At 58.4% G+C, this 26,231-nt stretch overlaps 1 protein-coding gene across 3 annotated transcripts in view; it reads right to left on the bottom strand.

Annotated features, from left to right (window-relative positions):
- Positions 1-25,388, bottom strand: part of NLGN3 (neuroligin 3) — a 52,211-nt gene extending 26,823 nt beyond the window's left edge. For 2 of the 3 annotated variants that reach the window (XM_074600397.1, XM_074600398.1), the window contains exons 1-2: positions 25,250-25,388; positions 3,964-4,707 (exon numbers count right to left, since the gene is read on the bottom strand). In XM_074600397.1, the coding sequence (XP_074456498.1) occupies positions 3,964-4,441 (478 nt within the window). In that variant the 5' untranslated portion in view covers positions 4,442-4,707; positions 25,250-25,388. Of the gene's footprint in view, positions 1-2,826; positions 2,887-3,963; positions 4,708-25,249 lie in introns of all 3 variants that reach the window. The other variant, XM_074600396.1, reaches the window with a different exon arrangement.
- Positions 25,389-26,231: the final 843 nt, after the last annotated feature.

The raw sequence follows: 26,231 nt of genomic DNA, 5'->3' as shown, positions 1-26,231 counted from the left end.
CTCCAGAAGTCGCGCAGCCATAGGGAAGCCTCAGCCAGTACATGGACAAGTTCTCTTCTTGCAGAGCAGTGGAGAAGCCACGATGCTTTTCTCGCAGAGCACCCAAAGGGCATCCCGAGCTCAGGAGCTGCTGGGAGCTCCAGACAGGCTCGCGCAGCAGAGAGAGACGCCCGACTGGCACATTCGTCTCCGCAGCATTGCGGACTCTGCACAGCCCCAGCCAGAGGGAGTAGGGCAGTTGGGAGTAAAAACCAGGGAGGGCTGCTATGTGCAGGGCAGACACATTTTTCTCCTCCAAAAATAACATCCACCTCCTCGTGCCCTGCAGCAAGGCCTGCCCGGGCTGGTGGGGAAAGGAAGAGGAAAGCATCCCAGCACCTGCCACAGCCAAGCACAGGCTGGAAGTGTCGGCAGCACAAAGGGCAGAGCTGTGTTTTGGACGTAGGTGCCGTACCTTGTGTGCGTGTACGTGCTCTTCAGGTGGGCAGCGTCACCTCCACAGCCAAACCTGAGCCTCAGTGCTGTCGGCTCCCCCAGCGCCGTGCATGTTAATTATTCTCAAATCACCGCTACCTTGCCTTGCTCCCAGAGAAGGGACTAAGGTGCATGGAGGAGACCAGCATGTAGTAAATTTCCATATAAGAAAATACATAGGGTGGGGAAACAGGGATGTTTTTCTGTCCCAGGATAAATTCTGATAAATTCTCAGTCCTTTGGCTGCTATGAAATACACGGAGCTCAGGGGTGGCAGAAATCATGAAAACTCCAGTAAGGTGGGAGCTGGGGCATTTCAAACCACCGAAATACTGCATAGTTGCCAGTTCTGTCAGAGGAGAGCTTATTCACTGCTTGTATGTGGCCTTAGAAATAATAATCAAGAATATTCCGGAATGAGCCAATGTTCAAATGACACGCAGCCCGAGGAAATCAGCACTGCAGGTATAATATCCTCACCCCATGCATTACTAACCCAGGGTACATGACGAGGGGCGGGGGAGCCTCTGTGTCTCAGCACAAGTGACTCAATTTATTCGAGCCAACGGCCACCAGAGCCGTGGCCGGAGCCGAAGGGCAGCGCCAGTGTCTCGGTGTTTTAATTCCTGGCACGTCATGCCTGGATGCCCAAACGGACGGCACTGGGGATCTGCCGGTCTGTGAGTCAGCAGAGCCCAGCGGGGGCAGAGGGCGCATTTCCCCCCCAGCTCCCCAGGAGGTGACCAGAGGCGACGGCAGATGGGCTGCAAAGAAACCCTGCCCATCAGCAGAGCCGGTGGGGAGGGAAACCAGGAGACGAGTGCAACCAAGGTGTTTTGCCGTGGCTTACGTTGTCCCCCCTTCTCCAGACGTAACCCGGCCCCTGCTTCCCTGGCCCCGGCTGTAGGGCTCGTGGTGGCGGGGGTCCACCAGCCCTGGCAGCCGGTGGGAGGGCCGGGAGAGGAAGCGCTTTGAAGTGGCTGGCACAGCCGGCTCCGGAGGCAGCGTGCGGAGACTCCCTAATGCGCCAGCCCTTTCAGGGGCAGCCTTGGCACTCAGAGAGATGGCGTGTGAATAGCCAGGACAGCAACAGGAAAAGCACAGCAAAGAAACCCAACAACAGAACTGGGGGGAAATGGCTGGAAGGAAAGTGCTCCCCAAACCTCCAAGCCCAGCTGCGCCAGCCCTGCCAACTCCAGGGGCGCAGGGAGGCGGAGGCCAGGATGCAGGGACCCCACTGCCACGGGATGCCCGGGATGGCAGCCCCTGCCCGCCAGACACCCCCTCCCTGCACTCAGCCTTTCAGAAGAGCTTGGCTGCCCCGACCGCCCGCACGTCCAACTTCGGGATGCACAGAGCAGCCTGGGCTCGCCCTGCCTGCAAGGGGGCTGCGTGGCAGGACGGGCGAAGCGTTGTGTCCGACGAGGGGCTGAGCCAGCTCCCACTTGCACGTCTCCATTCCCTGGCCCGCAGGGCTGGGTCTGGCCAGGAACACAGGATAACTTTGGGGCAACTAAGCTGCTCCCCTTTGCCCCGAAGTGGAGGGTATGAGCCCCACGCCGCCCTGGGGATGGAGGCAAGGCAAAGTGGAGATGTATCTGAACTGGAGGTGCTCGGCCACCACAGGGCAGCTGGAGCTCAGTAATGATGCTGTGCTGGGGAGCGGAGAGCAGATCCTCGCTGGCAGGGCTGGCAGAGGTGTGGTAGAGCAGCAGGGAGCAGCCTTGGTGGGACCATGGGCTGGGGCAGAATATGGCAGCATTTATACAGCCAGGAGCATTTATAATCGAGGAGCTTTGGATGCAAAATGACCAGGGGTGCAACGGGGGAAGAGCTCAGCCCAGGACAGGCTACAGTCTCCCATCACAGAGGTGGCCTCCCTAAGTGGGTCTGGACACCCCCAAATGGGGATGCATCCCTAAGGGATGGGTGCATTTAAGTGCCACCCACCATTAGAAGCTCCCCCTCCATACCCCAGGGGCTGGGAGGCTGCCAGTGCCAGTGGGATGAAGGTGGGAGCATGGGCTCAGCCCGGGAGAAGCTGTTCTGAAAGGCCTGGAGCAACGTGAGCATCCTCCTCTGACCTGACCCCAGACCTGCGCTCCCAGCTCACACCAGTTCCAGCTCCCCGTCCAGGAAGCGGAGGTGGCTGGAAGCATCCGCGGGGCTCCTCCGAGCGGGAAGCAGGGGACAGCAGGGTGGGCTGCTCGGAGGGCCCCTGGTCTGGGTGGCAGCACAGAGAGGTGCTGGAGGAGCATGCTGCGGGCTGGGGGCCGGCCAAGCACCCTCTCACTCTCTCACTCTCTCTCTTTTTCCTCTCTGTGCCTCTCTGCCGGTCGGCTTGCTACATACCTCCTTTCCTACATATTTTCTTGTTGGGCTTTCGGGTGCATTCCTTGGAAATCCGTTTTACTGTAAAATGAATAAAAGACTACAAAATAACAGGAGGCTCCACTGGCGGGAGTGGGCATGCAATCACAACCACGCTGCCACCCTCCTCCCGCCGCCCCGGGACCGCGGGAGGTGGGGAGGGAGCGCCGCCGTGGGAGGAAAACTCTGGGCCAGCCGTGCTGGGCGGGAAGGAAGGCATGATGCATCCCATGGCCAAGGGCCCCAGGGACAGAGGAGCGGGGCCAGCCAGCCTGATGGAAGCCACCGGCCTGCCAGGCTGCTCTGCCGTGTGCAGCAGACCCGCTGCGGGACCCTTCCAGCCCGCCGAAAATCCCTGGGGGCTCCCGTTGCGGTGAGGCTGGGGCGGGCGCTGCCTCCTATGCCCTCTACTTACAGTTCAGGCGGGATCCCCTACAAAGGAAAAGGTTAGATGAGGAGGTACTTGGCGCCGCTCAGCCTCACCCCAACGGGACTGTGCCCCGCGGGTCCCCGGCCCCCGGGCTCATCGCTCTGCCACCGTCTGGGAGCAGCCAAGCGATGCGCCTGTCGGTGCCCCCAACCTCCCGTCTGTACCAGGGCCCAGAAAAGGGCTCCGCGGTCCCTTCCTTGCTGGAGCATCTCCCCAGTGAGAGGCAGAGAGTGTTCCTCCCAGCCACAGCCCACTCCCACAACTAGCGCATGGACCTGGGGAGGGTGGGAAGGGGGGAGGAAGGACAAACCCGAACCAACTCAAGACAGAACCTGGCACTCGGCGCCTGGGGAGCACAAACCAGCTTGTCGCTCTGTGGATCTGCGGTCAGAGAGTCGGATTCAGATTTAGCAACACAAGAGAGGAACCCGTGACAATGCCATGGAGGTGGAGGAGGGGGGGGACCAGGAGGCGTGGAGGAGCAGGAGCACGCGAGACAGAGATGGCAGCTGAGGGCAAGAGGGCGAGCTGCGTGGCCAGAGAAAGCTTTCCACAAACAGACGGCATGCTGCAGGGTCCACAACCACATGCTTCAAACACAACACCCAGGTGAGACCAACCACTGCTGGGGCGGGGGGGGACACGCACCCCCCCCCCCCCCTTCTGCAGGCACCCCGGCGGGCACTCACCATCCTCCGTGGGGATGTAGATGTTGAGGTACAGACAGTCCTCGTTGGGGTCCTGGATGTACGTGGCCACGATATCCAAATTGGAGGTAAACCAGATGGGCAGCATGATCTCGGGAACGGCGTTGTGGATGTTCTGGGGGCAGACCGGTGAGAAGTGGGTAGCGTTCCTGATGCCTGACCAAGACGGCGGTGGCTCGGGGGGCATGAACCTCTTCTCCCCGACAGGTGGGGCGGCATAAGGCACCCCCAGGTACTGGTCCACGGGCCCCAGGATCTCGCTGGGCAGTGGCACTCGCACCCCCCGTAGCTTCCCATAGTGCGTGTTGACAGTTGGCGAGTAGACCTGGCCCTCCATCCGCACAACCACCGAGGCGAAGCTCAGGACCCAGAGGGTGAGACGCAGGTCCCAGCCGGCCACCAGCTCAGGCACTTGAAGAACGGGGGGCAAGAGAGGGCTTCTCCAGAGTATCAGCCACATCGTCCGGGAGGAGCAGCACTAACATCCAGGCCTGAAGCTCCTGGGTGAGGACTCAGGGCATCCCCATCACGCCAAGGCTCCAATTTGCCCACTGGGAACAGACGGAGCAGGAGAGCCGGAAGTCAGGAGCACACAGCCCAGCCACACCTTCTGCTGGGTGAGTCGGGAGCACGGATGCAGGGAGATGTGCCACCGCTCCTCACAGCCTGCCAGCTGCCCACTGCTGCCCGCCTGCCAACAGCCTGGCTCGGAGGGGACTGCTGATACTGTGGAGAGATGGAGGGAATTAACAGCAGACTTGCTCTGGGAAGAGGCAAAGTGGTGCAGCGCATTAGGAGCCAGGATCCCTGAGCAGATCCCTGGGCACAACTGCTCGGTGGCTCTGCCGCCACCCAGGCAGGCAGCTCTGGGAGTAGGCAAGCGTGGGCAGCACAAGTAGAGCCACACACAGACACTGTCTGCGTCTGTCCACCCCTGCAGAGCCTGTCCCCAGAGCTCAGGGGCCAGCCTGGCCCCTCCCCTGCCTGAGTGAGCCCTACAGCCCCCCTGTGCCCTTGCCAGATGCTGCAGGAGGGTACGAGCTGCAGATTACAGGTGCCAAGAGAAGCAGGACAGTGTCACTTCCCTGGCACTGTCCCTCCCCACAAGGAACCTGTCGGGCACCGCTGTTGCATAGTGTGGCCCCTGCACAAGAACCCAATGGCACCTCTCCCCCCCTGCCCGAACTGGAGCTGCCCGCGCTCCCACACCGTGCATCTCACCTTGGCTCCAGCCCAGCATCCCTCCCCTGTCCGAGTGTCACCACCCAGCAAAGGAGACACATGTGTCCTACCCAGACGCCCATCTCGCCCGCCCACGCGCCCTCCAGCCACCTTTCTCCCTCCACGTGCCGCTGGCTGAAGTGGTGAGACCTCACACCCAAGCCAGAGGTGCTGGGCGGGCAGGATGGGAACAGCCGGAGTGCTTCTGGTCAGCATCCCCCCTGCGCCATCCCCGCGGCCTCCCTGCCACCCGAGCGAGCCCCGAGGGAGGCAGAGCTCTGCTACCGCGTCCCCACATGGGGCTGCGGGCAGGGGTGGGGGGACAGCAGATGTGGCAGCCCCCTGTGGGCCCCACGGGGGAGGGAGGGAGCTGCAGGCAGGCAGCGGCTGCAGATGGGGACCTGCGGATGTATGTCAGCGAGCAGAGCTCCTGCGCCAAGGAGCCCTTGCTGGAGGCTGTGTGGATTTTCAGTGCTCTGCCCTTCACCTCCCCGCACCGCCTGCCGCATTCAGGGCTTATGTAAGTGAAAAGCCCACCCCCCCCCCCAGCCTGCCCCCGCCAACACCGCTGCTCCCGGGGGGAGCGGGGCAAGGGGAGCTGCGGAGGCTGGGCTCGCCCGGTGCTCGCCCTCGGCCCACAAAGAGCAGCATCAGCTCCAGGCCCGCTCCGCACCTTGGCTGGCGGCTTTGCAGAGCGGTCCCCGCTAAAAGGCACTGCTTGGTGGCGGGTCAGGGGATGCTCATCCTGCCTCAGCCACGCATCCCTACCCTGCGAGAGACGGCAGCGGTGGCGAGGCACCTCCATTTTGCCCCAGAGCATCCTTCCATGCCCACCTGGTAAATCTCTCCCAAGCTCAAACGGGAGCGGAGCTGCCTTGGAATTATTGGAGCACAAAATAAGGACTGTACGCAGATGGGAGCATGCGGCTCTGGTGGAGGCTCAGCTGGGCAGGGACTCCACAAATGGAGAACGCCTCGTCCAACGAGGAAAATCCGCAGGAAAAAAAAAAAAACCAAAACAAACCCAAAAAAACCCACGGAGGGCGTCTCAAATCTGCACTGCACATGTGCAGGCAATTCACTGCTGGTCATTAAGGAAATGGGCCCATGCTGTGCCTGCCCTCCTGATATGCCCAGGGAACACAGCGCGCTCAGAAATCAGGGGATGACAGGCATAATAAGAAACACTCAGCCTGGAAAATCATTTTACTGCATCCAGCCCACCTGAGCAGCGAGGCCTCACAGAGCTGGGCATGGCAGGTACATCTCCAGAGCCCACAGAGGGACCAGAGGTAATGCCAGACAAGGAAGGTGGTACAAACGATGGGGAGAAGCAGCCAGACCTACTGTCCCATCCACGGCACAGGGAAGACCTGAGGGCTGAGCTGAGCCCATCACCTCCCCGCATCATTCCCCTCTGCCTCCTCCTGCCCCACCGGGCAGTGACAGAAACACAGCCGGCAGGAGCACGATGCTGCCAAAGCCTAAAAAACAAATGGTGTATTGAGGGACAGAAATACAGCCGAGGCACCCAGAGACCCCAAGATCTGCTCTGCCCCACAGCTGCTGGAGCTGCCTCTGCAGCGAAATGCCTCAGCTGCCCTGCTCTGTCTTCAGCTCCAAAAGAAAACCCTCATTCAGCTCATATTCACAGAATCACACAGAATCACAGAATGGTTCAGGTTGGAAGGGACCTTAAAGATCATCTAGTTCCAACCCACTGCCCTGGGCAGGGACACCTCCCACCGGACCAGGTTGCTCAAAGCCTTGTCCAACCTGGCCTTGAACACCTCCAGGGATGGGGCAGCCACAGCTTCTCTGGGCAACCTGGGCCAGTGTCTCACCACCCTCACAGCCAAGAATTTCTTCCTGATATCCAATCTAAATCTCCCCTCCTTCAGTTTGAAGCCATTACCCTGTGCCCTACCATTACACTCCCTGATCCAGAGTCCCTCCCCATCCTTCCTGTAGGCCCCCTTCAGGGACTGGAAGGGGCTCTAAGGTCTCCCTGGAGCCTTCTCTTCTCCAGGTTGAACAACCCCAGCTCTCTCAGCCTGTCATTCCTTGCAGCAATGCTCCTCCTTCAGCAGAGAACTGACCTTTGCCTAGCAGTGACACCCCAGGGGCGCAATTACGGGCCAAAGCAGCCCAAACTTGCAATCCCAAGTAGGGTCTCAAAGGTGCTTCAGACCCCCTGCTCTGGCTGACATTGCTGGAAAGCGCATCAACCAGGGAAAATCTTCCGCTCACGTTCCTTTGGGTACCATGGGTTAGGATAAAGCCAAATTATTAATGACTGTCACATCTAATTTGCATGACTGGAAGCTACAGGCAGCTTCCAGTCTTTATGATAGTGCCCACGACTCCCTGCAGAGCCGTTTCAACTGACCTGTCATCGTTTTTCCTTCTGCACGCCACAGCCCTGCCAGCGGTGGCTTACCAGCTGATTCCCTGACTCGAGAGCTTCCTTGGGGCTGCAGCTGCACGCCGCCATGGGCATCGCTGCTCCACCAATTCCTCCAGCCAAGCCATTTCACGGTGCCAGGCAGCGCTGCACTGCAGCCCGCAGCCGCCCGGCTGGGCTGCGCACCCCTGTCACTGCAAAACGAGGGCTGAATTCACCACCCACTTCGCGTCCTTCAAGTGGCCGCACACTCGGCCTTACCACCCTGTCCCGCCACAACGAGGAATCTCTTTTTCCAAAACACAGCCAAAAATGAGCTGCTTGCTACAGCTCCTCAGAATTGTTACGACGATATTCCTTTGGGGTTTTTGTTTAATCCTCATCCGTGGTTCTTTTAGTAGCTTTTAAAAACCATGGAAATCTGAAGACAAAAAAAACATAAGCTAAGATAGAATTAAAGTTCCCAGTACATATCCTTAACTTAGAAAAAATGATGCTGCGGGACTTGCAACTGTCTCCAATTATGAGGTTTATGAAGCATCGGGCATAGAGAGGAGCTACATGAGCGATAGCAAAACACGTCCAGATATGGAGCTGCACAGGCGAGACCCAGCAGCCCTAAGGTTACCCTGGAGAGCCACGATGCCTCAACGCTCAAATCCAGATCACGGTATTTTAACATTTGTAATTCCACATTTGGTTCTATCCTTTTTTAAAGACTTTTTCCCTCTTCCATCTGCCCATGTCCCTGCAGCACAGAATAAAGGCACTCAAACAATCTCAGCGACACGCTCCTGAGCCTTCCGATGTTTGTCTTGTTTTTCAATTACAAACCCAAAAAAATGATGCAAACCCTAAATCTGGAATTCCCTGGGTTTCAAATGCCTCATTTGGGATGATTACAATACCCCCGTAACACATCTTATGCCCTCGTATTGCTGTTCTGTGCTCTGTGCTTTCTGCTGTGACTTTGTGTTAACATAACATTTAGGATGGGAATTTAGCCTTAATTTAATATTGACAGACTGCCATGAAAGCCTGAGCTCGGCCCCCTTCACCGGGGGCTGTTGCATGTGCCTTGCATTGCTGCCTGCTGTCTCAACAGCTCTTAAGCATCCCCTTGGTCTTTCAAAGCATGCAAAACGACCGAGAGATCCGAGAAAGGACATTTTGTTCAGGGAAGCGATTCCCCTCCCATCCCATGGGAGGTGGGAGCAAAACATCCCCAGTTTTGCCGCCTACAGCGCTGCCGTTCTTCCCTCCGGCAGCGAAGCCAAACGCATCCCCCAGTGAAGATGGCTGCTGCCTCCCTGCAGCCCCACGCCAGGAGGAGCCGTGCCAGCCAACTGGAAGAGAAACTGGGCCGGGCTGGGCAGATACGGCCAAACTGGAGATGCTCAGACGAGTGCACGGCGAGGAGCCGGGAGGATAAAGACACGGCAGGCATCCCAGGTCGCTCTGCCAGACCGCTGGTGGGGCAAGCGGAGGAAGTGAGACTGCTAGCTGTTAGGGATGTTATTCATGTGCTTTGGAAAACAAACGCTCTATCGGTATTTCCACGGCCGTGCTGTCTGCCAGACGGCTCCCTCCTCAACAAGGAGACGCTCTCCATGGAAACCTGGGCAGGCGGGATCCTCTGGAAGCCTCCCTCGCAGATGCAGAGTCAGGCGTCTCAACACCAGCCAGACGAGCCGGATCCACACCTTCCCTGGCAGGTGGCCGAGGACAGGCGAGCAGGCAGCCCGCCCTCATATCGGACCCTTCGTCGGGGTCCAGCCTCCTGCCCCTGAGCGCTCAGGCTGACCCAACCCCAAGCTCATCACGTTGATGCTGTGGCTCTACGTCCCGTGTGGTCCAGAGCCAGGACAGACCGGGGCCTCAAACCGCCCAGCTGGCATGGATGGATGATCTCCCAACAGCAAGCGGACGGGACGTCCCACAGCACCCTCTGGCCACTCTGCCTCGCGCAGCTCTGCTCACCATCTGACCCTGTTGTATCACGATGAGAGGTAGCTGGGGGCCAGTCCATGCACCCCAGCACAGACGTGCAGGTGGCAAGCAGCACGAGAAACCTCTGCCTCCTCTTCCCCAGGGCGAGGGAGGTCCAAAGCTTTCCCCCCAGCCTGTGCTCCAGGACCTCAGGCTGATGCCCAGCTCTCAGGCAGCACCTGCCAGGTGCGCTCCCCACCCTGCAAGCTGCTCTCCTCTGCCGGGTAGCGACCCTGGCTCTCACCAGCCCCCAGACCCATCCCACCTGGCCTGCAACGCTGCAAGAAAGACCATAGGAAACCCTGGGGAACACAGAAGCTGCAGCCCAACTGGACTGACATGCTTATGCCCGTGAGTCCTGGTGGCTCCTGAAGAGCATCCCTCTGCCAGAAGGTCTCAGCTCACACCCTCTGATGCTTGTGGCCTGGATCAATGGGCTGCATCAAAAGAAGCGTGGCCAGCAGATCCAGAGAGGGGATTCTGCCCCTCTACTCTGCTCTCCTGAGACCCCACCTGGAGTACTGTGTCCAGCTCTGGAGCTCTCAGCACAAGAAGGACATGGACCTGTTGGAGTGGGGCCAGAGGAGGCCACGAACGTGATCCAAGGGCTGGAGCCCCTCTGCTGTGAGGACAGGCTGAGAGAGTTGGGGTTGTTCAGCCTGGAGAAGAGAAGGCTCCGGGGAGACCTTCGAGCCCCTTCCAGTCCCTGAAGGGGGCCTACAGGAAGGATGGGGAGGGGCTGTTGGCAAGGGCATGTAGCGATAAGACGAGGGGCAATGGTTTTAAACTAGAGCAGGGTGGGTTTAGATGAGACATTAGGAAGAAGTTCTTTACACTGAGGGTGGTGAGACACTGGCCCAGGTTGCCCAGAGAGGTGGTGGAGGCCCCATCCCTGGAGACATTCAAGGTCAGGCTGGATGAGGCTCTGAGCAACCTGACCTAGTTGAAGATGTCCCTGCTCCCTGCAGGGGGGTTGGACTAGATGGCCTTTAGAGGTCCCTTCCAACCCAACACATTCTATTCTATGATTCTATGAATGCTTGAGGATAATACTACAGAGAAAAGTTGGTGGTTACATGCTATGGATTGTGCCCAGTGGGTCTTTCTGACCCACCCCACATTACCCATCCGTGCCACAGGCAGATGTTTCCCAGTTCCACAGCACTATGGGAACAATTCCCCTGACTTCAGGTCCATCACAGAGCTGATGCACAGTAATAGAGGGTTACCAATGGCTCACTGGTTACAGTGAAAGCGGACAAGTAGGGTTTCAGAAAGGTCTGCCCTGCTGCTGCTACTGCCCTGCTTTTCCATGAATGACCTAAATGACAGAACAGAGTATGTTTTAAACTCTGCACATGACACCCAGCACTTCGGAGGCCAGGACAGGAATTTGACACGTTCCAAACAGACTGGGGAAAGGGCTGAGAGATGATGGGCAGGGCTGTAAGTCATTGGGAGGAAAAAACTGCACAAACAGACCACGGAAGAAAAGACAGCAGTGCTTCTGCCAGAAGGGTCATAAGGGCTACAGGGGAGTACAAACTGAACGTGAGCCAGCATGTCATTGCCACAAAAAAAGGCAAATACAGGAGGATGTGTGAAAGGCCAGCTTATAAAGACACATGAAGTAATTACTTTGCTCTCCTTTCCGCTCATAAAGGCACATCAAGTAATTATACCGTTCTCCTCCAGAGAACCAGTTCATTCCCCAAAAGATTTGGACCAACTAAGAGAGGCCACGGGAGACCAGCAAGACCACCAAAAAGCCTTGGACAAAAGCTTGGATGAGTGAGACTAGTCTAGACAGGACAAGTCAGAGGACACAGTTTTATAACATGTAAAGGCCACTGCGAAAAAAAGGTCAGAACAGTTTGACATTCATCTCTGTGCTAGGTAGGAGACATGTTCGTATTAAGAAAGGAGAGTAAAATGTACATCAGGAAAAGTTGAAGTGCCCCGTGCATACCTGCAAAGGGCACTACGTGGCGGGTGGATGGACTAAGTGACCCCTCATCACCCCTTCCGGCCCGGTCTCCTACACTTCTCATTACCCTGACTGGCATCTCTGTCTCTGCCCTCATTCATTCAGCATTTGTCACCATCTGGGCACACTACAACCACCTTGGCCGTGAAGCCTTCAGCATTTAGGATGCTCTGACAGAGCAGAACACTTAGGAGGCTTCCCAGCACCGTGGAGCCCATCATGTCTGTTCTCCACTCTCCAGACATCTCCCCCAGAGTCTGGTGCCCCCCATCGCACTCTTCTTCTAGAGGGACATCTGCAGCACCTCCAATATCTACGCACCACAATCACTCTGGCAGGACAGAAAGAAAAACAGTCACAAACCTCACCCTCATTTGCTTCAAGTTGAAGATACATCCCTGTGACTTGCCTTTCCTAACCCCTACCCACAGCACCACCAATATTTAAAGCAAGCTGAACGTCAGAAGCCTATGAGACACTCCACTGCACATCCTTTGCCCTGGGGAGAGGATGAGAGACCGTGTGAGAAGTGTCAGTTAAGTTCCTCAGTGCTGCAAGAACATATGTGGGACAGAAGCTCTTTAACAACCCCTAGACACGTGCCAAGATCCTTGAGAGCTCCCATTCAGAACAGAAGAATGTTACCCAAAATCCCTAAAACCAGACAATTTCAAGTGCCACTTCCACTGCGGTGCCAATGGCCTCCTGCTGCAGCACGTCCTGTCCCCATTTGCTCCATGGCCTTTAACAAGTTCTTCATGAAGGAGCCAAGCCTGCCCTGGGAAGGACACCAGGGGCAAAGCAGACCTTTCCCTTGCCCACACTTCAGCCTTTCCAGACATTTTTGGTGTTGAATGCCAGCACAGCACACTGTTCGATGCCTGGCTCCAGAAGGTACACAACCCAGCAGGTGAGATAGCCTGGCTCATTTCCAACTCCTGTTTAGCATCAAAAGCTCAAAAAAATACAGGAGGTTTCTCAGTGTCACTGAGCTGAGACTGGCAATGCTGCGGAAGGACAGCCAGTGAGCACTGCAGCAAGGACAGTGTTGGGGTCAGCACCCAATACTGCCGATGCAAGCAGAGGGTGGCCTCTATAGAAGACCCAAGGACAACCATGCTTGAAAGCCTGGGCTCTTTTGGAGTGGGCTACCTGCTCACCTTGAGCTGGTCTAGATTTCGACTGACCTTCCCACTCACTGCTTCCCGGGAGTCTGGTGGAAAGCTGAGGCAGGGCCACGTGGCACAGCCAGCAGCTGCTGTGTGAGCAAGAGGCTCTGCTGGGACAGATCCCTGGCTGTGAAGAGGGCAGCAGCAGCAGCCTCTTGGTGGGCTGCCGAGTTTCCACGTGGCTCAGGGATAGCTGCTGGAAGTAGGCCATTTAGTGCCATGTTCTGGATAGAAATAATCTGGATTATCTCACGTTACGGCTTCCCTGACCCCAGCATGAAGAAATGGTGGCAGTTTTTCTCTCCCTCACCTTGCTGCTTGCACAGTTTCAGTTTACAAATGTTTTCCTGCAGGGGCAGAGGTTAATGAGAACCACTGTCTAAACAGCAAACACAGTGCCCTGGCCTTGGCACAGATATACACGTACTTGCTCTCCAGCCAGAACAACTGGAAGCAAAGGAAGAGAGCCTGACCCAGCCTGGAGGATCAAAGAGTCCCGGAGGAGACTCCAAAAGCCCCAGCAATGGGGTCGCTGCAACAGCTGGATGTGGCATCACTCGACGCCAGCCTCAATGCAATGCAATCCTCATTATCAATACAGTCTGAGGGATGATGTGATAGAGAGTAGCCCTGTGGAAAAGGACTTGGGGGTACTGGTGGATGAAAAGCTGGACATGAGCCAACAACGTGCGCTTGCAGCCCAGAAGGCCAATCACATCCTGGGCCACATCAAAAGAAGCATGGCCAGCAGATCCAGAGAGGGGATTCTGCCCCTCTACTCTGCTCTCCTGAGACCCCACCTGGAGTACTGTGTCCAGCTCTGGAGCCCTCAGCACAAGAAGGACATGGACCTGTTGGAGCGGGGACAGAGGAGGCCACGAACGTGATCCAAGGGCTGGAGCCCCTCTGCTGTGAGGACAGGCTGAGAGAGTTGGGGTTGTTCAGCCTGGAGAAGGGAAGGCTCTGGGGAGACCTTCGAGCCCCTTCCAGTCCCTGAAGGGGGCCTACAGGAAGGATGGGGAGGGGCTGCTGGCAAGGGCATGTAGCGATAAGACGAGGGGCAATGGTTTTAAACTAGAGCAGGGTGGGTTTAGATGAGACATTAGGAAGAAGTTCTTTACACTGAGGGTGGTGAGACACTGGCTCAGGTGGTGGAGGCCCCATCCCTGGAGACATTCAAGGCCAGGCTGGATGAGGCTCTGAGCAACCTGATCTAGTTGAAGATGTCCCTGCTGACTGCAGGGGGGTTGGACTAGATGGCCTTTAGACGTCCCTGCCAACCCAACACATTCTATAAAAAAAAAAATAAAATAATGTGCCGGGTCCAGCCTGGCAGGACCGAGACCACCACGGGGCGGTGCTTTGCGTTGTTCCCTGAAGGCGGTGTGAGGGGGTGCAGGCTGCTGCCTGCCCCCAGCCCCGCCAGCGCGCCGCCCCCCGCCTGCCCCGACCCCCGGCCCGGCCCTGTGGGAGCGGCGCGGCCCGGGCGGGGCGGGAGCTGTCCTTTCAGCACCGCGGCACCCGCCGGCCTCCGCGCCGGGACACGCACTGCTTCTTGTGGTTCTCCTCTCCGAGGAGACCCACGGCACAGCCCTGCAGGCCAGACCGTCTGAAAGGCAGGGATTACAAGCAGGAAAAGCGCCTGGTCTCTCTGGGGCTCCAGCGGACCGTTTGTCTGGCAGCTGGAGGAAAGACAGGACATGCAAGGGTATCTGCCAAGCAAACTCTGCATCACCTGGACTAGCTGAGGAGCGACCTCGTTGCTCTCTACAGCTTACTGAGGAGGGGATGTAGAGAGGCAGGTGCTGATCTCCCTGGTACCCAGTGACAGGACATGTGGTAATGATTCAAAGCTGCGCCAGGAGACGTTTAGACTGGACATTACGAGGCATTTCCTTACTGAGAGGGTGGTCAAACACTGCAACAGGCTTCCTAGAGGCGGTTGATGCCCCAAGCCTGTTACTGTTTAAAAGGCGTTTGGACAATGCCCTTCATAATTTGCTTTAACTTTTGGTCAGCCCTGAATTGGTCAGGCAGTTGGACTAGATAGATGATCATTGTAGGTCCCTTCCAACTGAAATATTCTATTCTACTGTACAGGAAACAGCGCTTCATAAATAAATGGCAGAATTACTCCAGCACTCACTTTGTGCGGGCAGGTGACTGACAGTGCAAAAGTGCATCCACAGAACCCTGGAATTTCCAGACATCTATTCAGGAGCGAACTGACAGACAATCTGCTTTCAGCAAGCCCTTGGCACAGGCACAGAGTTCATGCCAAGACAACTCACTCGCTCTCCAACACATCACAAACAAGAACCAGGCACCTACTTTAAGGCAATATAAGCTCACTCACAAATCTGAGATCAACACTCTGCAGCTAGTGACTGGAGTGCAAATCTCACCCAGCGAAGAGAGAGCTGTCTGCACAAGCAGCATTCCCTTCTCTTCCTTCTCCAGCTTCAGCGAGCTGCGCATTGACATTATCCCAGCTGCTCATCACCATCCCCCTCGCATCTGCCAAAGTAATGGCTCCTACATCCTCTCCCAAACAAACACCTTGGAAACTACTGTGGCTAGCAGGGGTCCCGGTTTTTAGGTTAATATAGATCATTATGGCTGAAGCATGTTAGCGAGTAATTACACAAGCACAAGGCTCTTTTCAGAGCAACAAGTTTCTGAAATTCTAAGTCCAAACACGTTCATATTTCTTACATTAGCAAAAGCAGGTTTGAAATTTAATAAAGAAAGGAGACTTCAGTGCTCCAAAGAGGCTGGCTTGATGCAGTGACACCCCCATTTCTGAAATGCCCCAAACTAAGCAGCAAGTATGAAAACCAGCTGCTGATGGAATGTCCTTCCCCAAAATTCTCTCGTGCCCCAGTCCCTCGAGCTCCTTTCTGGGCACGCAGCCATGCAAAGGACACGGACTCCCCACAACCAACTGGACCATGGGCAATTTGCATGAAGCCCCGTCCTACCCATACCACCACCTGTGCTAATAATGGGCCAAGACGTCTCCCACATGCTCCAAGGAAAGCTGAGAAAGCATCGGTGGCTGCAGGCAGGCTGAGTGCGTGCACAGCCAATGTTTCCCATGGACTAGCGTGGCCCGGAGGAGGCTCTATAAATGTAAGAAGGTGGGCTGGGCAGAGAGGAACCGACTGCAGCTTAAAATACAAAGACTTCCTGCAAATGCGACTAGAGAGGGTGGGAAACAAAATCCAAGAGCACTTTGAATGGGAACAGCTACACCCAAAATAAGTTGTCAATGTTTCATTTTTACTGACTCAAAGCAGGAAGCCAAAACCACTTAATCACAGGTTGTAATCCAGACTGTGGCTATAAGAACCTCTTGTTTCAGCAGCAGAGCTGATAAAAAATTTCCTTTACCGACACCGCCCCAGCCACCTATTTCAGCCTGACATCACTGCCCACTGCTCTTCGTTGGCTGAGGCAAGTTTTGCAGGGCAGAATTGGAAACCAGATCATGGAGGTGGTCCGGGCTAAAGGTAATGAAACCCAGGGCAAAGAACAAAGATGAAGAAAATAGTTGGAGACAAGCAGGAACTGACTTTTCCACGGAAGTCGAAACGCGACATAATTAATCAGTTTTCCTGTGCAGAGATAAGGTTACAAGTCATCTGGCAGTGTACAAGCACCACCTTCCTGCACCACCCGTGACCTGTCTTGCACCATGGGACAAGGTGCAAGCCTGAGGAGCCGGGTGGCTCTATGATGACAGCAAATCCCTGAGCAAGGGTGTGTGGGGGCCATCCCAACAGAGCTACCCCTCCAGGGTCACAACGCAGGCGGCAGGGCTGTGATGCCCCCTCATGCTGCGAGAAAGCCCAAGCATTGCTGTCCAGCACCAAATCGTTTCCTCACTGCAGGGTCCTTGGTGGCAATGCTCAAGAAAGCTGTCCCAGGAGATGTTTGAGCAAGCGTTACCTCCACCATCCACACCACCTCCACCTTGTTACAACAGTCCCTACTTCCAGGTGAAACACCAGATGGGCTCTAAGCAGACCCTGTGCCCAGAGCCCGGGATGCGGGACTGTGCCACCCCATGCCCCCTGGCTTCCCACGGCTAGGAGAGCAGCAGGTCCTGTCCTGCACCAGAGAGACACCTGGGCTGAACCCCAGCCCATCACCCCACTTGGAGAGGCGAGTGCCCCAGCACGTCCTGCCTGACACAACCTGCTGAGTTTTGTGTTAGTGCCAGTGGCCTCGACCAGTGACCACACATGATTTCCTGACCACATTGCAAGAGTCAAGCCAGGGTTTGGGGAGCCATGCTTTCTCTGGCCAGCAAGGAACACCCAGACGGACTGATCATCCTGGCATCACCATGCATGGCATCAGCACTAACCCACTGCTCCGTGACATTGCAGCTTGCCCAGTGGCCCCAGCAGCTGCCATCACCGAGGACCAGGGCACTATTCAGTCCCAGCTCTGCCGTGGCCGGCCTGGGTGCCTGTGCTCCCCTCCTCACAGCACTGGTCTCTTCATCTGCAACAGAGGGCTGATCTCTGCAAAGCACTTGGAGGTGGGAGACCCAGAAAGCTCTGGACTGGGGCAGGAGAAGGGGAGCTGTGACCACTGGTAGCAATGCACTCAGAGGACGGAGCACGGGCCAGCGCAAGTTGCGTTTGCTAATGCTGTAACGCCTGTTCCCTCTGCTCCCGCCAGCAAGCCAGGCCTCACTGGAAACGTCAGGAAGGGAAGATCCAAACGTGAAGGTGGGAAAATGTCGTCACTGCTGGAAGCACCATGGACTCCTCTGTCCATGACACCCACCCTCCCTGCCACCCAGCTTGCAGGCTGCTGGTAGCAGAGAGCACCAGCTCCCTCTCGCTTCCAGCTGCGCTGTGGCCCTCGCTTCTGCGAGGCGGGGGAGACCCGCCCAGGGGCAGCACCTCTCGGCAGGGCTCCTGCCGGCAGCCAGGGCTGCACACCCAGAGCCAACATGACACAGCGTCAAGCAGCCACGTCCTGCAGCAGCCACTGCTCCTCCGAGGTGACGTCAGCCTCTGCAAGAGCTGGCAGGCAGGACATGCTGTGCATGCCGGCCGCGCCGCTCCCAGACACCGCCTGGCTCCAGCAGACGCCGTGGCCTGTGTTCCTCACCAGCTACGGCTTATCTACAAATTGAATTTCACACTTGCACGCTCCAGAATAAGGCACAGGTGCTGGAGAAGCCACCCTCCCCCTCCACATCTGTCTTCCCCCTCGCCCCACCCTGCTGCCGAGTGCCAGCACGGAGGATAATGGCTGGCAGCGGTGGAGGATCTCCTGGGCAAAGCCACCGGTCCCGCACAGCCAGCATCGGCTCTCGGCACAGCTGCCATGGTGCTGGCGGTGCCCTCCATGCTCGGGGCAGCACCAGGGTGAGGGGAGCCCCAGGGACCCCAGCACAACGGCCACCCACACATGCCGCTGGCACGGCTCGGCGTCCAAAAATGCCTGTCTGCAGCTGAATGAGATAAAAGCCCATCCCAGAGTTACTGGTTTCCCCAGAAACCTGAAAGGCCTTCCCAGGAACTCTGTAAACGCACAGATTTGCTACGTGCTACAGTGAGCAGCCTAAAGAGTTCATCTAGGCGTCACAGCCAGCCATCATCACAGGTCATACTGGCAGCCCGGACAGATGTGGTGTCAGTCATCTCAGAAGGACCTCAAGCAGTTAGATAGTCCAGCCCAAGCCCACAACGGCCTCCACACAAGTAGCTTCCTCAAGCAGGGAAGCCTGCCCTCAGCAAGAGCCATCAGCCGCTCACGTTCCCGAACCAGACCCAAAGCTGCCATGACTGAGCAGGAGAGCATGGGAATCCCGCAGGCTGGAGGGTCAGCCCGCAGCCAGCGCAGCTCCGCAAAGTCGGACTCTTGCCCGTGCAGCCAGGGCTTGCTAAGGATTGGAGGCCAGGCAAGCCAGCAGCTAGGAAGGAAAGCCTGTTCAAATTTAATCCAAAATGTATTTTCTGTTTTCCCTTGTAGCTTTCTCCTCCCATATTTTCTATCTTCAAGTACAAAAAAAAAAAAAAAAGCAGAAAGCATAAAACCTCTGGCAAAAAAAAATCCTTTAATGTGTTTTACTGTAAAGAAATAAGCTGGACCGGAGCAAATCAGACAGCCTGGGGATGCCCTGGCTCTCCAAGGGAGCAGACCAGGATGAAGCAGGACATACAGGCAGGCTGTGAGGACCAGAAATGCCAAGGAAAGGCAACCCCCAGTGCCAAGAAGGCTCCTATGCTCCCTGCTGCTTCTCAGAGGTCCCCGAGCACAGCTGTGCCACAGCAGATGCCCACTTTGAAGCATCGCTCCCGGCAGACATGGGAAGAGGCTTTTATTACAGAGAGCAGGTAACCACTTGGCTCCTCTTAAGGTCGCGAGCATCAAAGTACAGCCGCTCCCTGCCCAAGTCTGCAAACTCAGATCCTCATCGAGAGAGCCCAGCGGCAACAGAGACCAAAATGGCAACGAGACAGAAACAGAGATGGTTTCTCTTTTGAGGCACAGGACCTGTCCCCTCACGGCCACTGGCCAAGGGCAGATTTCAGTCTTGTGGTTGCAAGGATGCCATTGCGCATGGCTTCCCTCCGCCCTCGTGGACAGGGTACCCCTGGAAGTCATGAGGATGGGAAACAGTGTCCTCTTCATGAGCTTCAACCTTGCTTGGCCTCATCCTGCTGCCCCCCACCCAAAGCCCACTGGGGACCACTAGGTTCCCAACTCATCCCTGCATCCTCCTCTCCAAGTCCGCTTCTCCCGCAAGAAGCAAACCTCTCCCATGCCGAGCCGCACATCTCCCCGCTGTCCTTGCACGTCTCCGGACTGCTCAAGGAGCTGAGGGACAGCCTTCTGGCACCCCACGTCCGTTGGAGTAAGGCTGAACAGGACCCTCACCGGTAGCAGGACATGAGTATTTTCTCATTCGGCCATAAAACCAGGAAAAAAACGGAGACTGATGTTTCCTGACATGCATGAGAACAGGCAGAGCCAGGGGACTGGAGGAGGGCGATCCCCGGTGATCCCACAGTGCCCACCACATGCAGAGAGTACCAGGGCACCAGGGAACTGGGACACCACCAGGATGAGACTCTAGCTCTGCCGCTGTGCCCAGGGAACCAGAGGAAGCAGAAGCGCCAGGTAACACAGGCGGGAAGGGATATTGCCATCCGTTTTCAAACCAACCACATTAGCAACTGTTCAGCGGACAAAAGCCCGCCAGAAGTCTGCAGCCAAGGGGCCTGTGATGCCAAGGCAGAGGATCTGCGCTTAGCACAGGTCCCAGTTCTCCCCCCAGCTGCACCTCCATCAGGTGGGGAGACCATCCTGTGCTCTCGGGGAGGAAGAGGGGCTGAGCAGGCATCTGCCACCCTGTGCCAAGCAAAGTGACACAGAGCCGGATGGGGAGAAACCCATCCTCCTTCTTTCCCAAAGCCCATTGCTCCTTCCTGGCTCCACCCGCTCTGGTAGGCACAACATTATGAAAATAACAGCTCAGCCCAAGGGACCACCTTGCCCTATGTACTTTCTTGCCCCACAGTCAGAAGCACGAGCAATTTGCAGCTCAGCAGCTGCCCAAGTGAGAGGTGGATCTCAGGGTATTTATTGGTTCGAATTGGATGAATCGAGTGAAATCGAAACGAATTCATCCCGTTTCTCCTGGAACCAGTGTAAGGTTTTTGCTGTTCACGACACCTTGTTCTGAGGACTTCTGCGGTTTGACAGCACGTCTGGGAGAGGCAGTGCCCCTCCTCCTGTTTGGCACCTCCTGCTAGCTTCATTTGATGTGACCTTGTAGTTGCACAGAAAGAAACAGTGAACACACCCTCTATCCCTTCTCGCCTGGCCTCCTGTAGACGTATCTTATCCATCTTCTGTTGTTTCTTTTACAGTCTGAAGAACCCTGCCTTATTTAGCCATTTTTGCACAGACGCCATCAGACCTCTGACCGTTCCTGCTGCAACTTCCAGGCATTTGACTCCACAATGATCTCAACACCCACACATCTCTCCTGAGCTCCCCTGGGCCGCTCCAGAGACAGAGACACAGAGCAACCCCTGCCCCCTCTCCTGCATCACTGTCCCAGGAGTCCTCAAGTTGCTCAGCGGTGCCTGCAGTCACCTAAGGGTAGAGGCAAGACGTGAAGCCAGCCTGACTCACAGACTCGCCTCCACAACTCCGTTAGCGCCGTGTGCTGGTGCCAGGAGGTGGCCATGGCCATGGCCACCTCCACGGTGAGTGGCACGCAGACGCTTTGGCTACGCCGCAGACTTGGGGCTTCTTCTCACACTCCTTTAGAGGAGCAGCTGATGAAATGCCTGATGAAGGCAAAAGTCCCTGCAGCCCCTCATCGCCATGCTGAAGGGCGTTCTCAGCAGTCACCTCCCCAAGCCCATCTCAAAAGCCACCCTGCCCAGCCTCTGCTAACCATCCCCGTCCTCAGAGCCCCGGCGGTGCAGGCCCAGACCCAAACAAGGCTCGTGCGCAGTACGGGCCCTGTAACACGCTCTCGCTGCAACCTTTCCCAAACTTTGCCACCTGCTCTGCTGGCATGGCCCAAGCATCTGGCCACCGGGCAAAGCTGCAGCTCCGCTTGCCAGGCACCTCGCAGGGTACACTCACGCTGAGATGCAGTTGGAAAATAACAGATGTTACTCCGCTGTTCTGCATTTTGCAGTGTCAGGAACAAGGTTCCTTTAGCAACAATCCCCTGAGCTCCTTGCCAAGGTGGTCGCAGCCCAAACAGCGCTCCCCAGCGCAAAGTCATGTTCGCTGACAATCCCCCCCCCCAGCGTGCCACACGCCCACCCTGCTGCCAGATAGCCAACCTGGCAAAAGGAGTGTATCGCAAGGGCGGTTTCCCCACGCAACTGCAAGACTAAGCAGGAAGACAGGTTTCATCATGGACTGCAATCCCACATCGCTACCGAGCCCAGACAAGCCTCCAAACAAACAGCACGTACCCTCCTAGCCAGGGAAAACTTCCAGGAGCCACACGCACCAGACAGGACCTGGCAGCTGCAGCCAGAAGCCTCTGCATCTTTCCACCGCTCCTGCTCCATCCCTTTCTACCCACCCCCCGCGCTCAGATTCTCTCCAGGGTCTGAATGATGTGGGTTCAAACTGCCAGCTCTGGCAATTGCAGGACCTTTTATTCATTCCCCTCACACCCGTTGCAGAATCCTGATGAGGCCAGCGGCACACGGCGCTGGTCACAGCCTGCTCCCTGCCCTCAGCGCCGGCGAGCATCGCATGAGGGGTCCGGCAGAGCACCTAGCCCACCATGCAGCACCACTCAGCCCTGCCACAGTTCTCAAACCCAGCTCTCCCCCGGCACCTCGGTACCAGGATCCAACCCGCCTCCTCCTGCGACGTGGCCCTGCTGCGGCCGCTCCCCTCCTCTCTGGACCCCCGCACAGCTGTGGCTGTGGATGCAGATACAAATGCCAAACCCTGATTAAGAAGCATCTTCCGAAACGCTCTGTCAGTGGCAGCTGATAACCACAGACCATCAGAGAGGAATCCATCTGGGAACCCACGGGGAGCAGATAACAGTCCCATCCCAGTGACACTGAAAGCCCCGAGGACGGAGCCAAGCTGTCTCTGCCCCATCTCTCTGTACAGCCCCAGGACAGCCGATAGTCAGCCCCTCCATGCTCTGCTGTGAGGTTTTACAGGTTTCTCCGTCACTCCTGCACAGTTTGTGCCAAGACACATGCTCCATGTCCCCAACCCCACTGCTTCCCACCATCCTTCCACCCTCCTCCTGTTACTGAATTCCTTCCAGCTTCCACTGGAGCAGCTCAGACATCCCACACCGGTCTGTCCGAGGCCACAGTTGCTCCTGGACAGCCACGAGGGCTTCCCTTCTCCCCCACCTGCTGCATGGACGTAGCTCCTCCCAGGAAGAATATGGGAAGATGGCAGCAAACTGCTTGGGAGGCATCAGAACCGCTGTGGTTGGGGAGGTTTAGGAGCTGGCTGAGATGATGCTGCTCAGGAATGGTTTCGGTGGGGCTCAGAGACTCAACAACCTTGAGGTCCCTTCTGTACCTGCTGTCCTAAAACTCCTTCTCCCTTGACAGAAAGACAAGGCCAACAAGGACCTGCCAGAGGATTCTGGCAGTCACTGTCTCCTTGCTCTCACTCGCGAACTCAGTGTGATCCTGGTCAAAAGGCACCTGGACCAGGTCCCTGTTTCTGTTGGACCTGAGCACCCAGAGCCGACCCCAACAGAGAGCCAGAAGAGATGCAGCCATCACAGCTGGAGCCTCAGCACAGCGCTTTGCCAGTTCTCACACTGCCTTCTGAAGCCTTGGCAGGCCCCGGCCCGTGGGCAAGGCACTGCTGGCCAGCACAGCAGCTCCGCTGGCAGCTCCCAGGCTCTGCCCGCCCTCACTGCGCTGCTCCTGAGCACCTCCACTCCAGCCCTTTGGGAGAAGAGCCTCTACGCGGGGTCTGGGAAGGAGACGGACCCAGATGTAAGGTCTAGGGCAACACCCTCGGCACGGGCTCAACCTTCCTCTCCCACGATGCTGCCCTAGATGCACACCATGTGTTGAATATGTGCAGTTGGAGGCTCCGCAAAGCAGTAGCACACAGACCCTGCCAAGATGGGCGCTGCAACTCCATTTCCTCAGCGCATCGCTGCGCAGGGCCTACGCGGCCAGGCCCGAGGGCTGCCTTGCAACTCAGTGGCTTTTGCTTGTGCCCCGGTGCTCCGGAGGTGGAGAGCTGCATGTTTGCAGGTGTCCAACCAAACTCCATATCCCGACTGCACATGTAACCATGGCAACTGCACATGCAAGTGGCAAAGCCTCGAGCTGGGCTAACTACAAATGCAAATGAAGCAAACACATGCACAATGCTAAAAGTGTGACCTCTAAATGTCAGCCTTTAACCGTTTTGCAGACACCAGCTCTGGCGCTGCCCACCTGCAGCGTGCGGAGCAGGAGGAGGTCTGCTCCGACGGGGACCTCGGGGTGCCCAGCCCTGCGCCAGGGGTTGTCACGGATGCTCTGGTGCAGAGCAGGGAGAAAAGATGGCACGTGCGTTTCCCAGAGCTAAGAGTGACCCCTCCCTTGGCAAGCCACGGCTCCCTCTCTGGGGACACATCCACCCCTTACCCAGCTGGCAGATGCCCCCAATTCCACAGAGCACCCCAGTTTCCAGAGGAAGGAAGGTCCCACCAGGCTGACGCGAAGCACGGCCGGGGCAGGTGCTCACGGGGAGCCGGCTCTGTCAGCTCTCCCGCTGCACCCATGCGTGCCTGGGGGCATCTCCTGCCCCTCCGCCGCTGCCTGGGGCTGAGCCAGCGGCAGCATTGGACGAGGCACCCTCAAAGGATGGAAGGAAAATCCCAGCATCGCAGGGACTTCACGCCAGAGCCACCTCCCCGAGGGAGGTCCATGGCCTTGGGAAGGGCTGCCAGCAGAGGTACCAGGAGATGTCACCATTTAGGAGAGCGTGATCCAGAAAGAGACTGGCTGGCCACAGGTCTCACGTCCCTTGTTGCTTCTCCCCTCCCTCGCTGCTGACAGTGCTGGACGCAGATGGACCCCAGCGCTGACCATCGCCCACCACGCTTGGGGCTCTGTGGCTTCGAGCGTGACTGAGCCAAGCTCAGGCGAACGACGCCAAATCCAGCCACAGCACGTATCAGTGGAGCCACCGGCAACTCCCGCGCCATGTGCCTGACCCACCGCCCCGCTCAGGGACGAGCACGGCCAGCACGACAGAGCCCCCATTTGACACCGAGCCCATCCCGGGGGGGGAGGCAGGGAATGCCCTTTTGCTCCGGGAGCCCAACGACTAATGTCATTCCCTACGCTGTGCCAAATAAACCGAGCCAAGGAGATCTCCTGCCTGCCCTTGACCCGGGGATGCTCACACCGCCAACCTCCCGCTGGGCGGCACCGGGCACATCCTCGCACCCCAAATAACCGACCCCGCCTGCGCCGGCACCCCCAGCATCCCCCTCCGCCACAGCCCCGGGGAGGATCCCAGTCCCTGGGGCGGGACAGCCCCCGCTCCCCGCCGGGCTGAGCCGAGCGGAACCGGGCGGCCGCGGGCCGGGGCTGCGGGCGGGGGCCGGGGCCGGGGCGGCGGGCGGGGGCCGCGCAGCTGAGGCAGGCGCACAATCCCCCTTTCAGCGCGTCGCCATGGCAACCCGCCGGCTCGCCGCGGCCGCTCATCCGGCCCCGTTAACCCCCGCCGTTACCCGCCGCCGCCGCGCTCGGCCCCGCCCGTTAACCCCCGCCGCGCCGCGCCCCCGATGCCCGGCCCGGCCCGGCCCCGACCGCGCTGCCCCGGCACCGGCAAGCGGGAGCGGGACCGGCCGGCGGACACCCCCGCCCCGGGAGCCCCATCCCCGCCGCGGCGGACGGCCCCGGCACCGCGCCGTGGGGCCGGTCCGGTCCCGCCCGGCCGCCCTCCCCAGCAAGAGCCACGGCGGGCCGGGCCGGGCCGGGCCGGGCCGGGCGGACTCACCGTCGGGGGCGGCGGCGCGGCTGGGCCATGCCGGGGGCGGCAGAGGCTGCTCCGCGCCCCGCGCTCCGCTCGGTCCGGCCCGACCCCGCACCGGGAGCGCGCGGCGCGTGCACGGGGGGGGGGCGGGCGGGGGAGGGGCCGCACCGCAGCACCCCTTCGCTGCCGCCGCCGCCGCCGCCCGGTGCCGGTACCGGTACCGCGCTCATCCGGCATCCCACGGCCCCGCCGCGGCGCTGACCGGGCCCGGTACCGCACGCCCCCGCATCTGCACGAGCCCGGGTACTGCACCGAAGGGGTGTCGCACCCACCGGGCACCGCGCAGTCCGGTACCGCGCCCACAGACCGCACCTGCACCCCCGCTGTCCCCCCACGGGAACCCTGTCCCCCGCGCACAACCGGCACTGCACAGATACCGGCCCTGGGCGGGGGGGTAACTCCCACTGACCCGACCGGGACACCCCCACACCCTGGGCACTCCACACCGCCCCAGCAAACGACCTCGTCTGTGGGGACATTCCCGCACTGCCCCAGGCATCCCTGCACCGCCGTGGGCATCCCTGCACCACCCCGAGCATCCCTGCACCATCTTGAGCATCCTGCACCATCTTGGGCATCCCTGCACCACCGTGGGCATCCCTGCACCATCTTGGGCATCCCTGCACCACCCTGGGCATCCCTGCAGCACCCCGGGCATCCCTGCACCGCCCTGGGCATCCCCACACCACCCCAAGGATCCTCTTCTACCCTGGGCATCCTGCACTGCCCTGGGCATCCCTGCACCACCGCAAGCATCCAGAATCCTGCTCCACCACAGCCTGTACCTGCCCCAGCCACTCTCCGTGGGTGCCTGCCACCCCCTGGCACACCCCACAGCAGCTGGAGCACCCCGCGCCCCCCAGCCTGGGCATCATTCCCCGGGGCAGGGGAGCAGCCCCCTGCCTCTCCCACTGCTCTGCAACACCCAGCTGGTCTAGGGAGGATT

This window comes from Larus michahellis, chromosome 9, assembly GCF_964199755.1.
Source record: "Larus michahellis chromosome 9, bLarMic1.1, whole genome shotgun sequence".
NCBI lineage: Eukaryota > Metazoa > Chordata > Aves > Charadriiformes > Laridae > Larus > Larus michahellis.
This window is presented reverse-complemented; position numbering and strand designations above follow the sequence as displayed.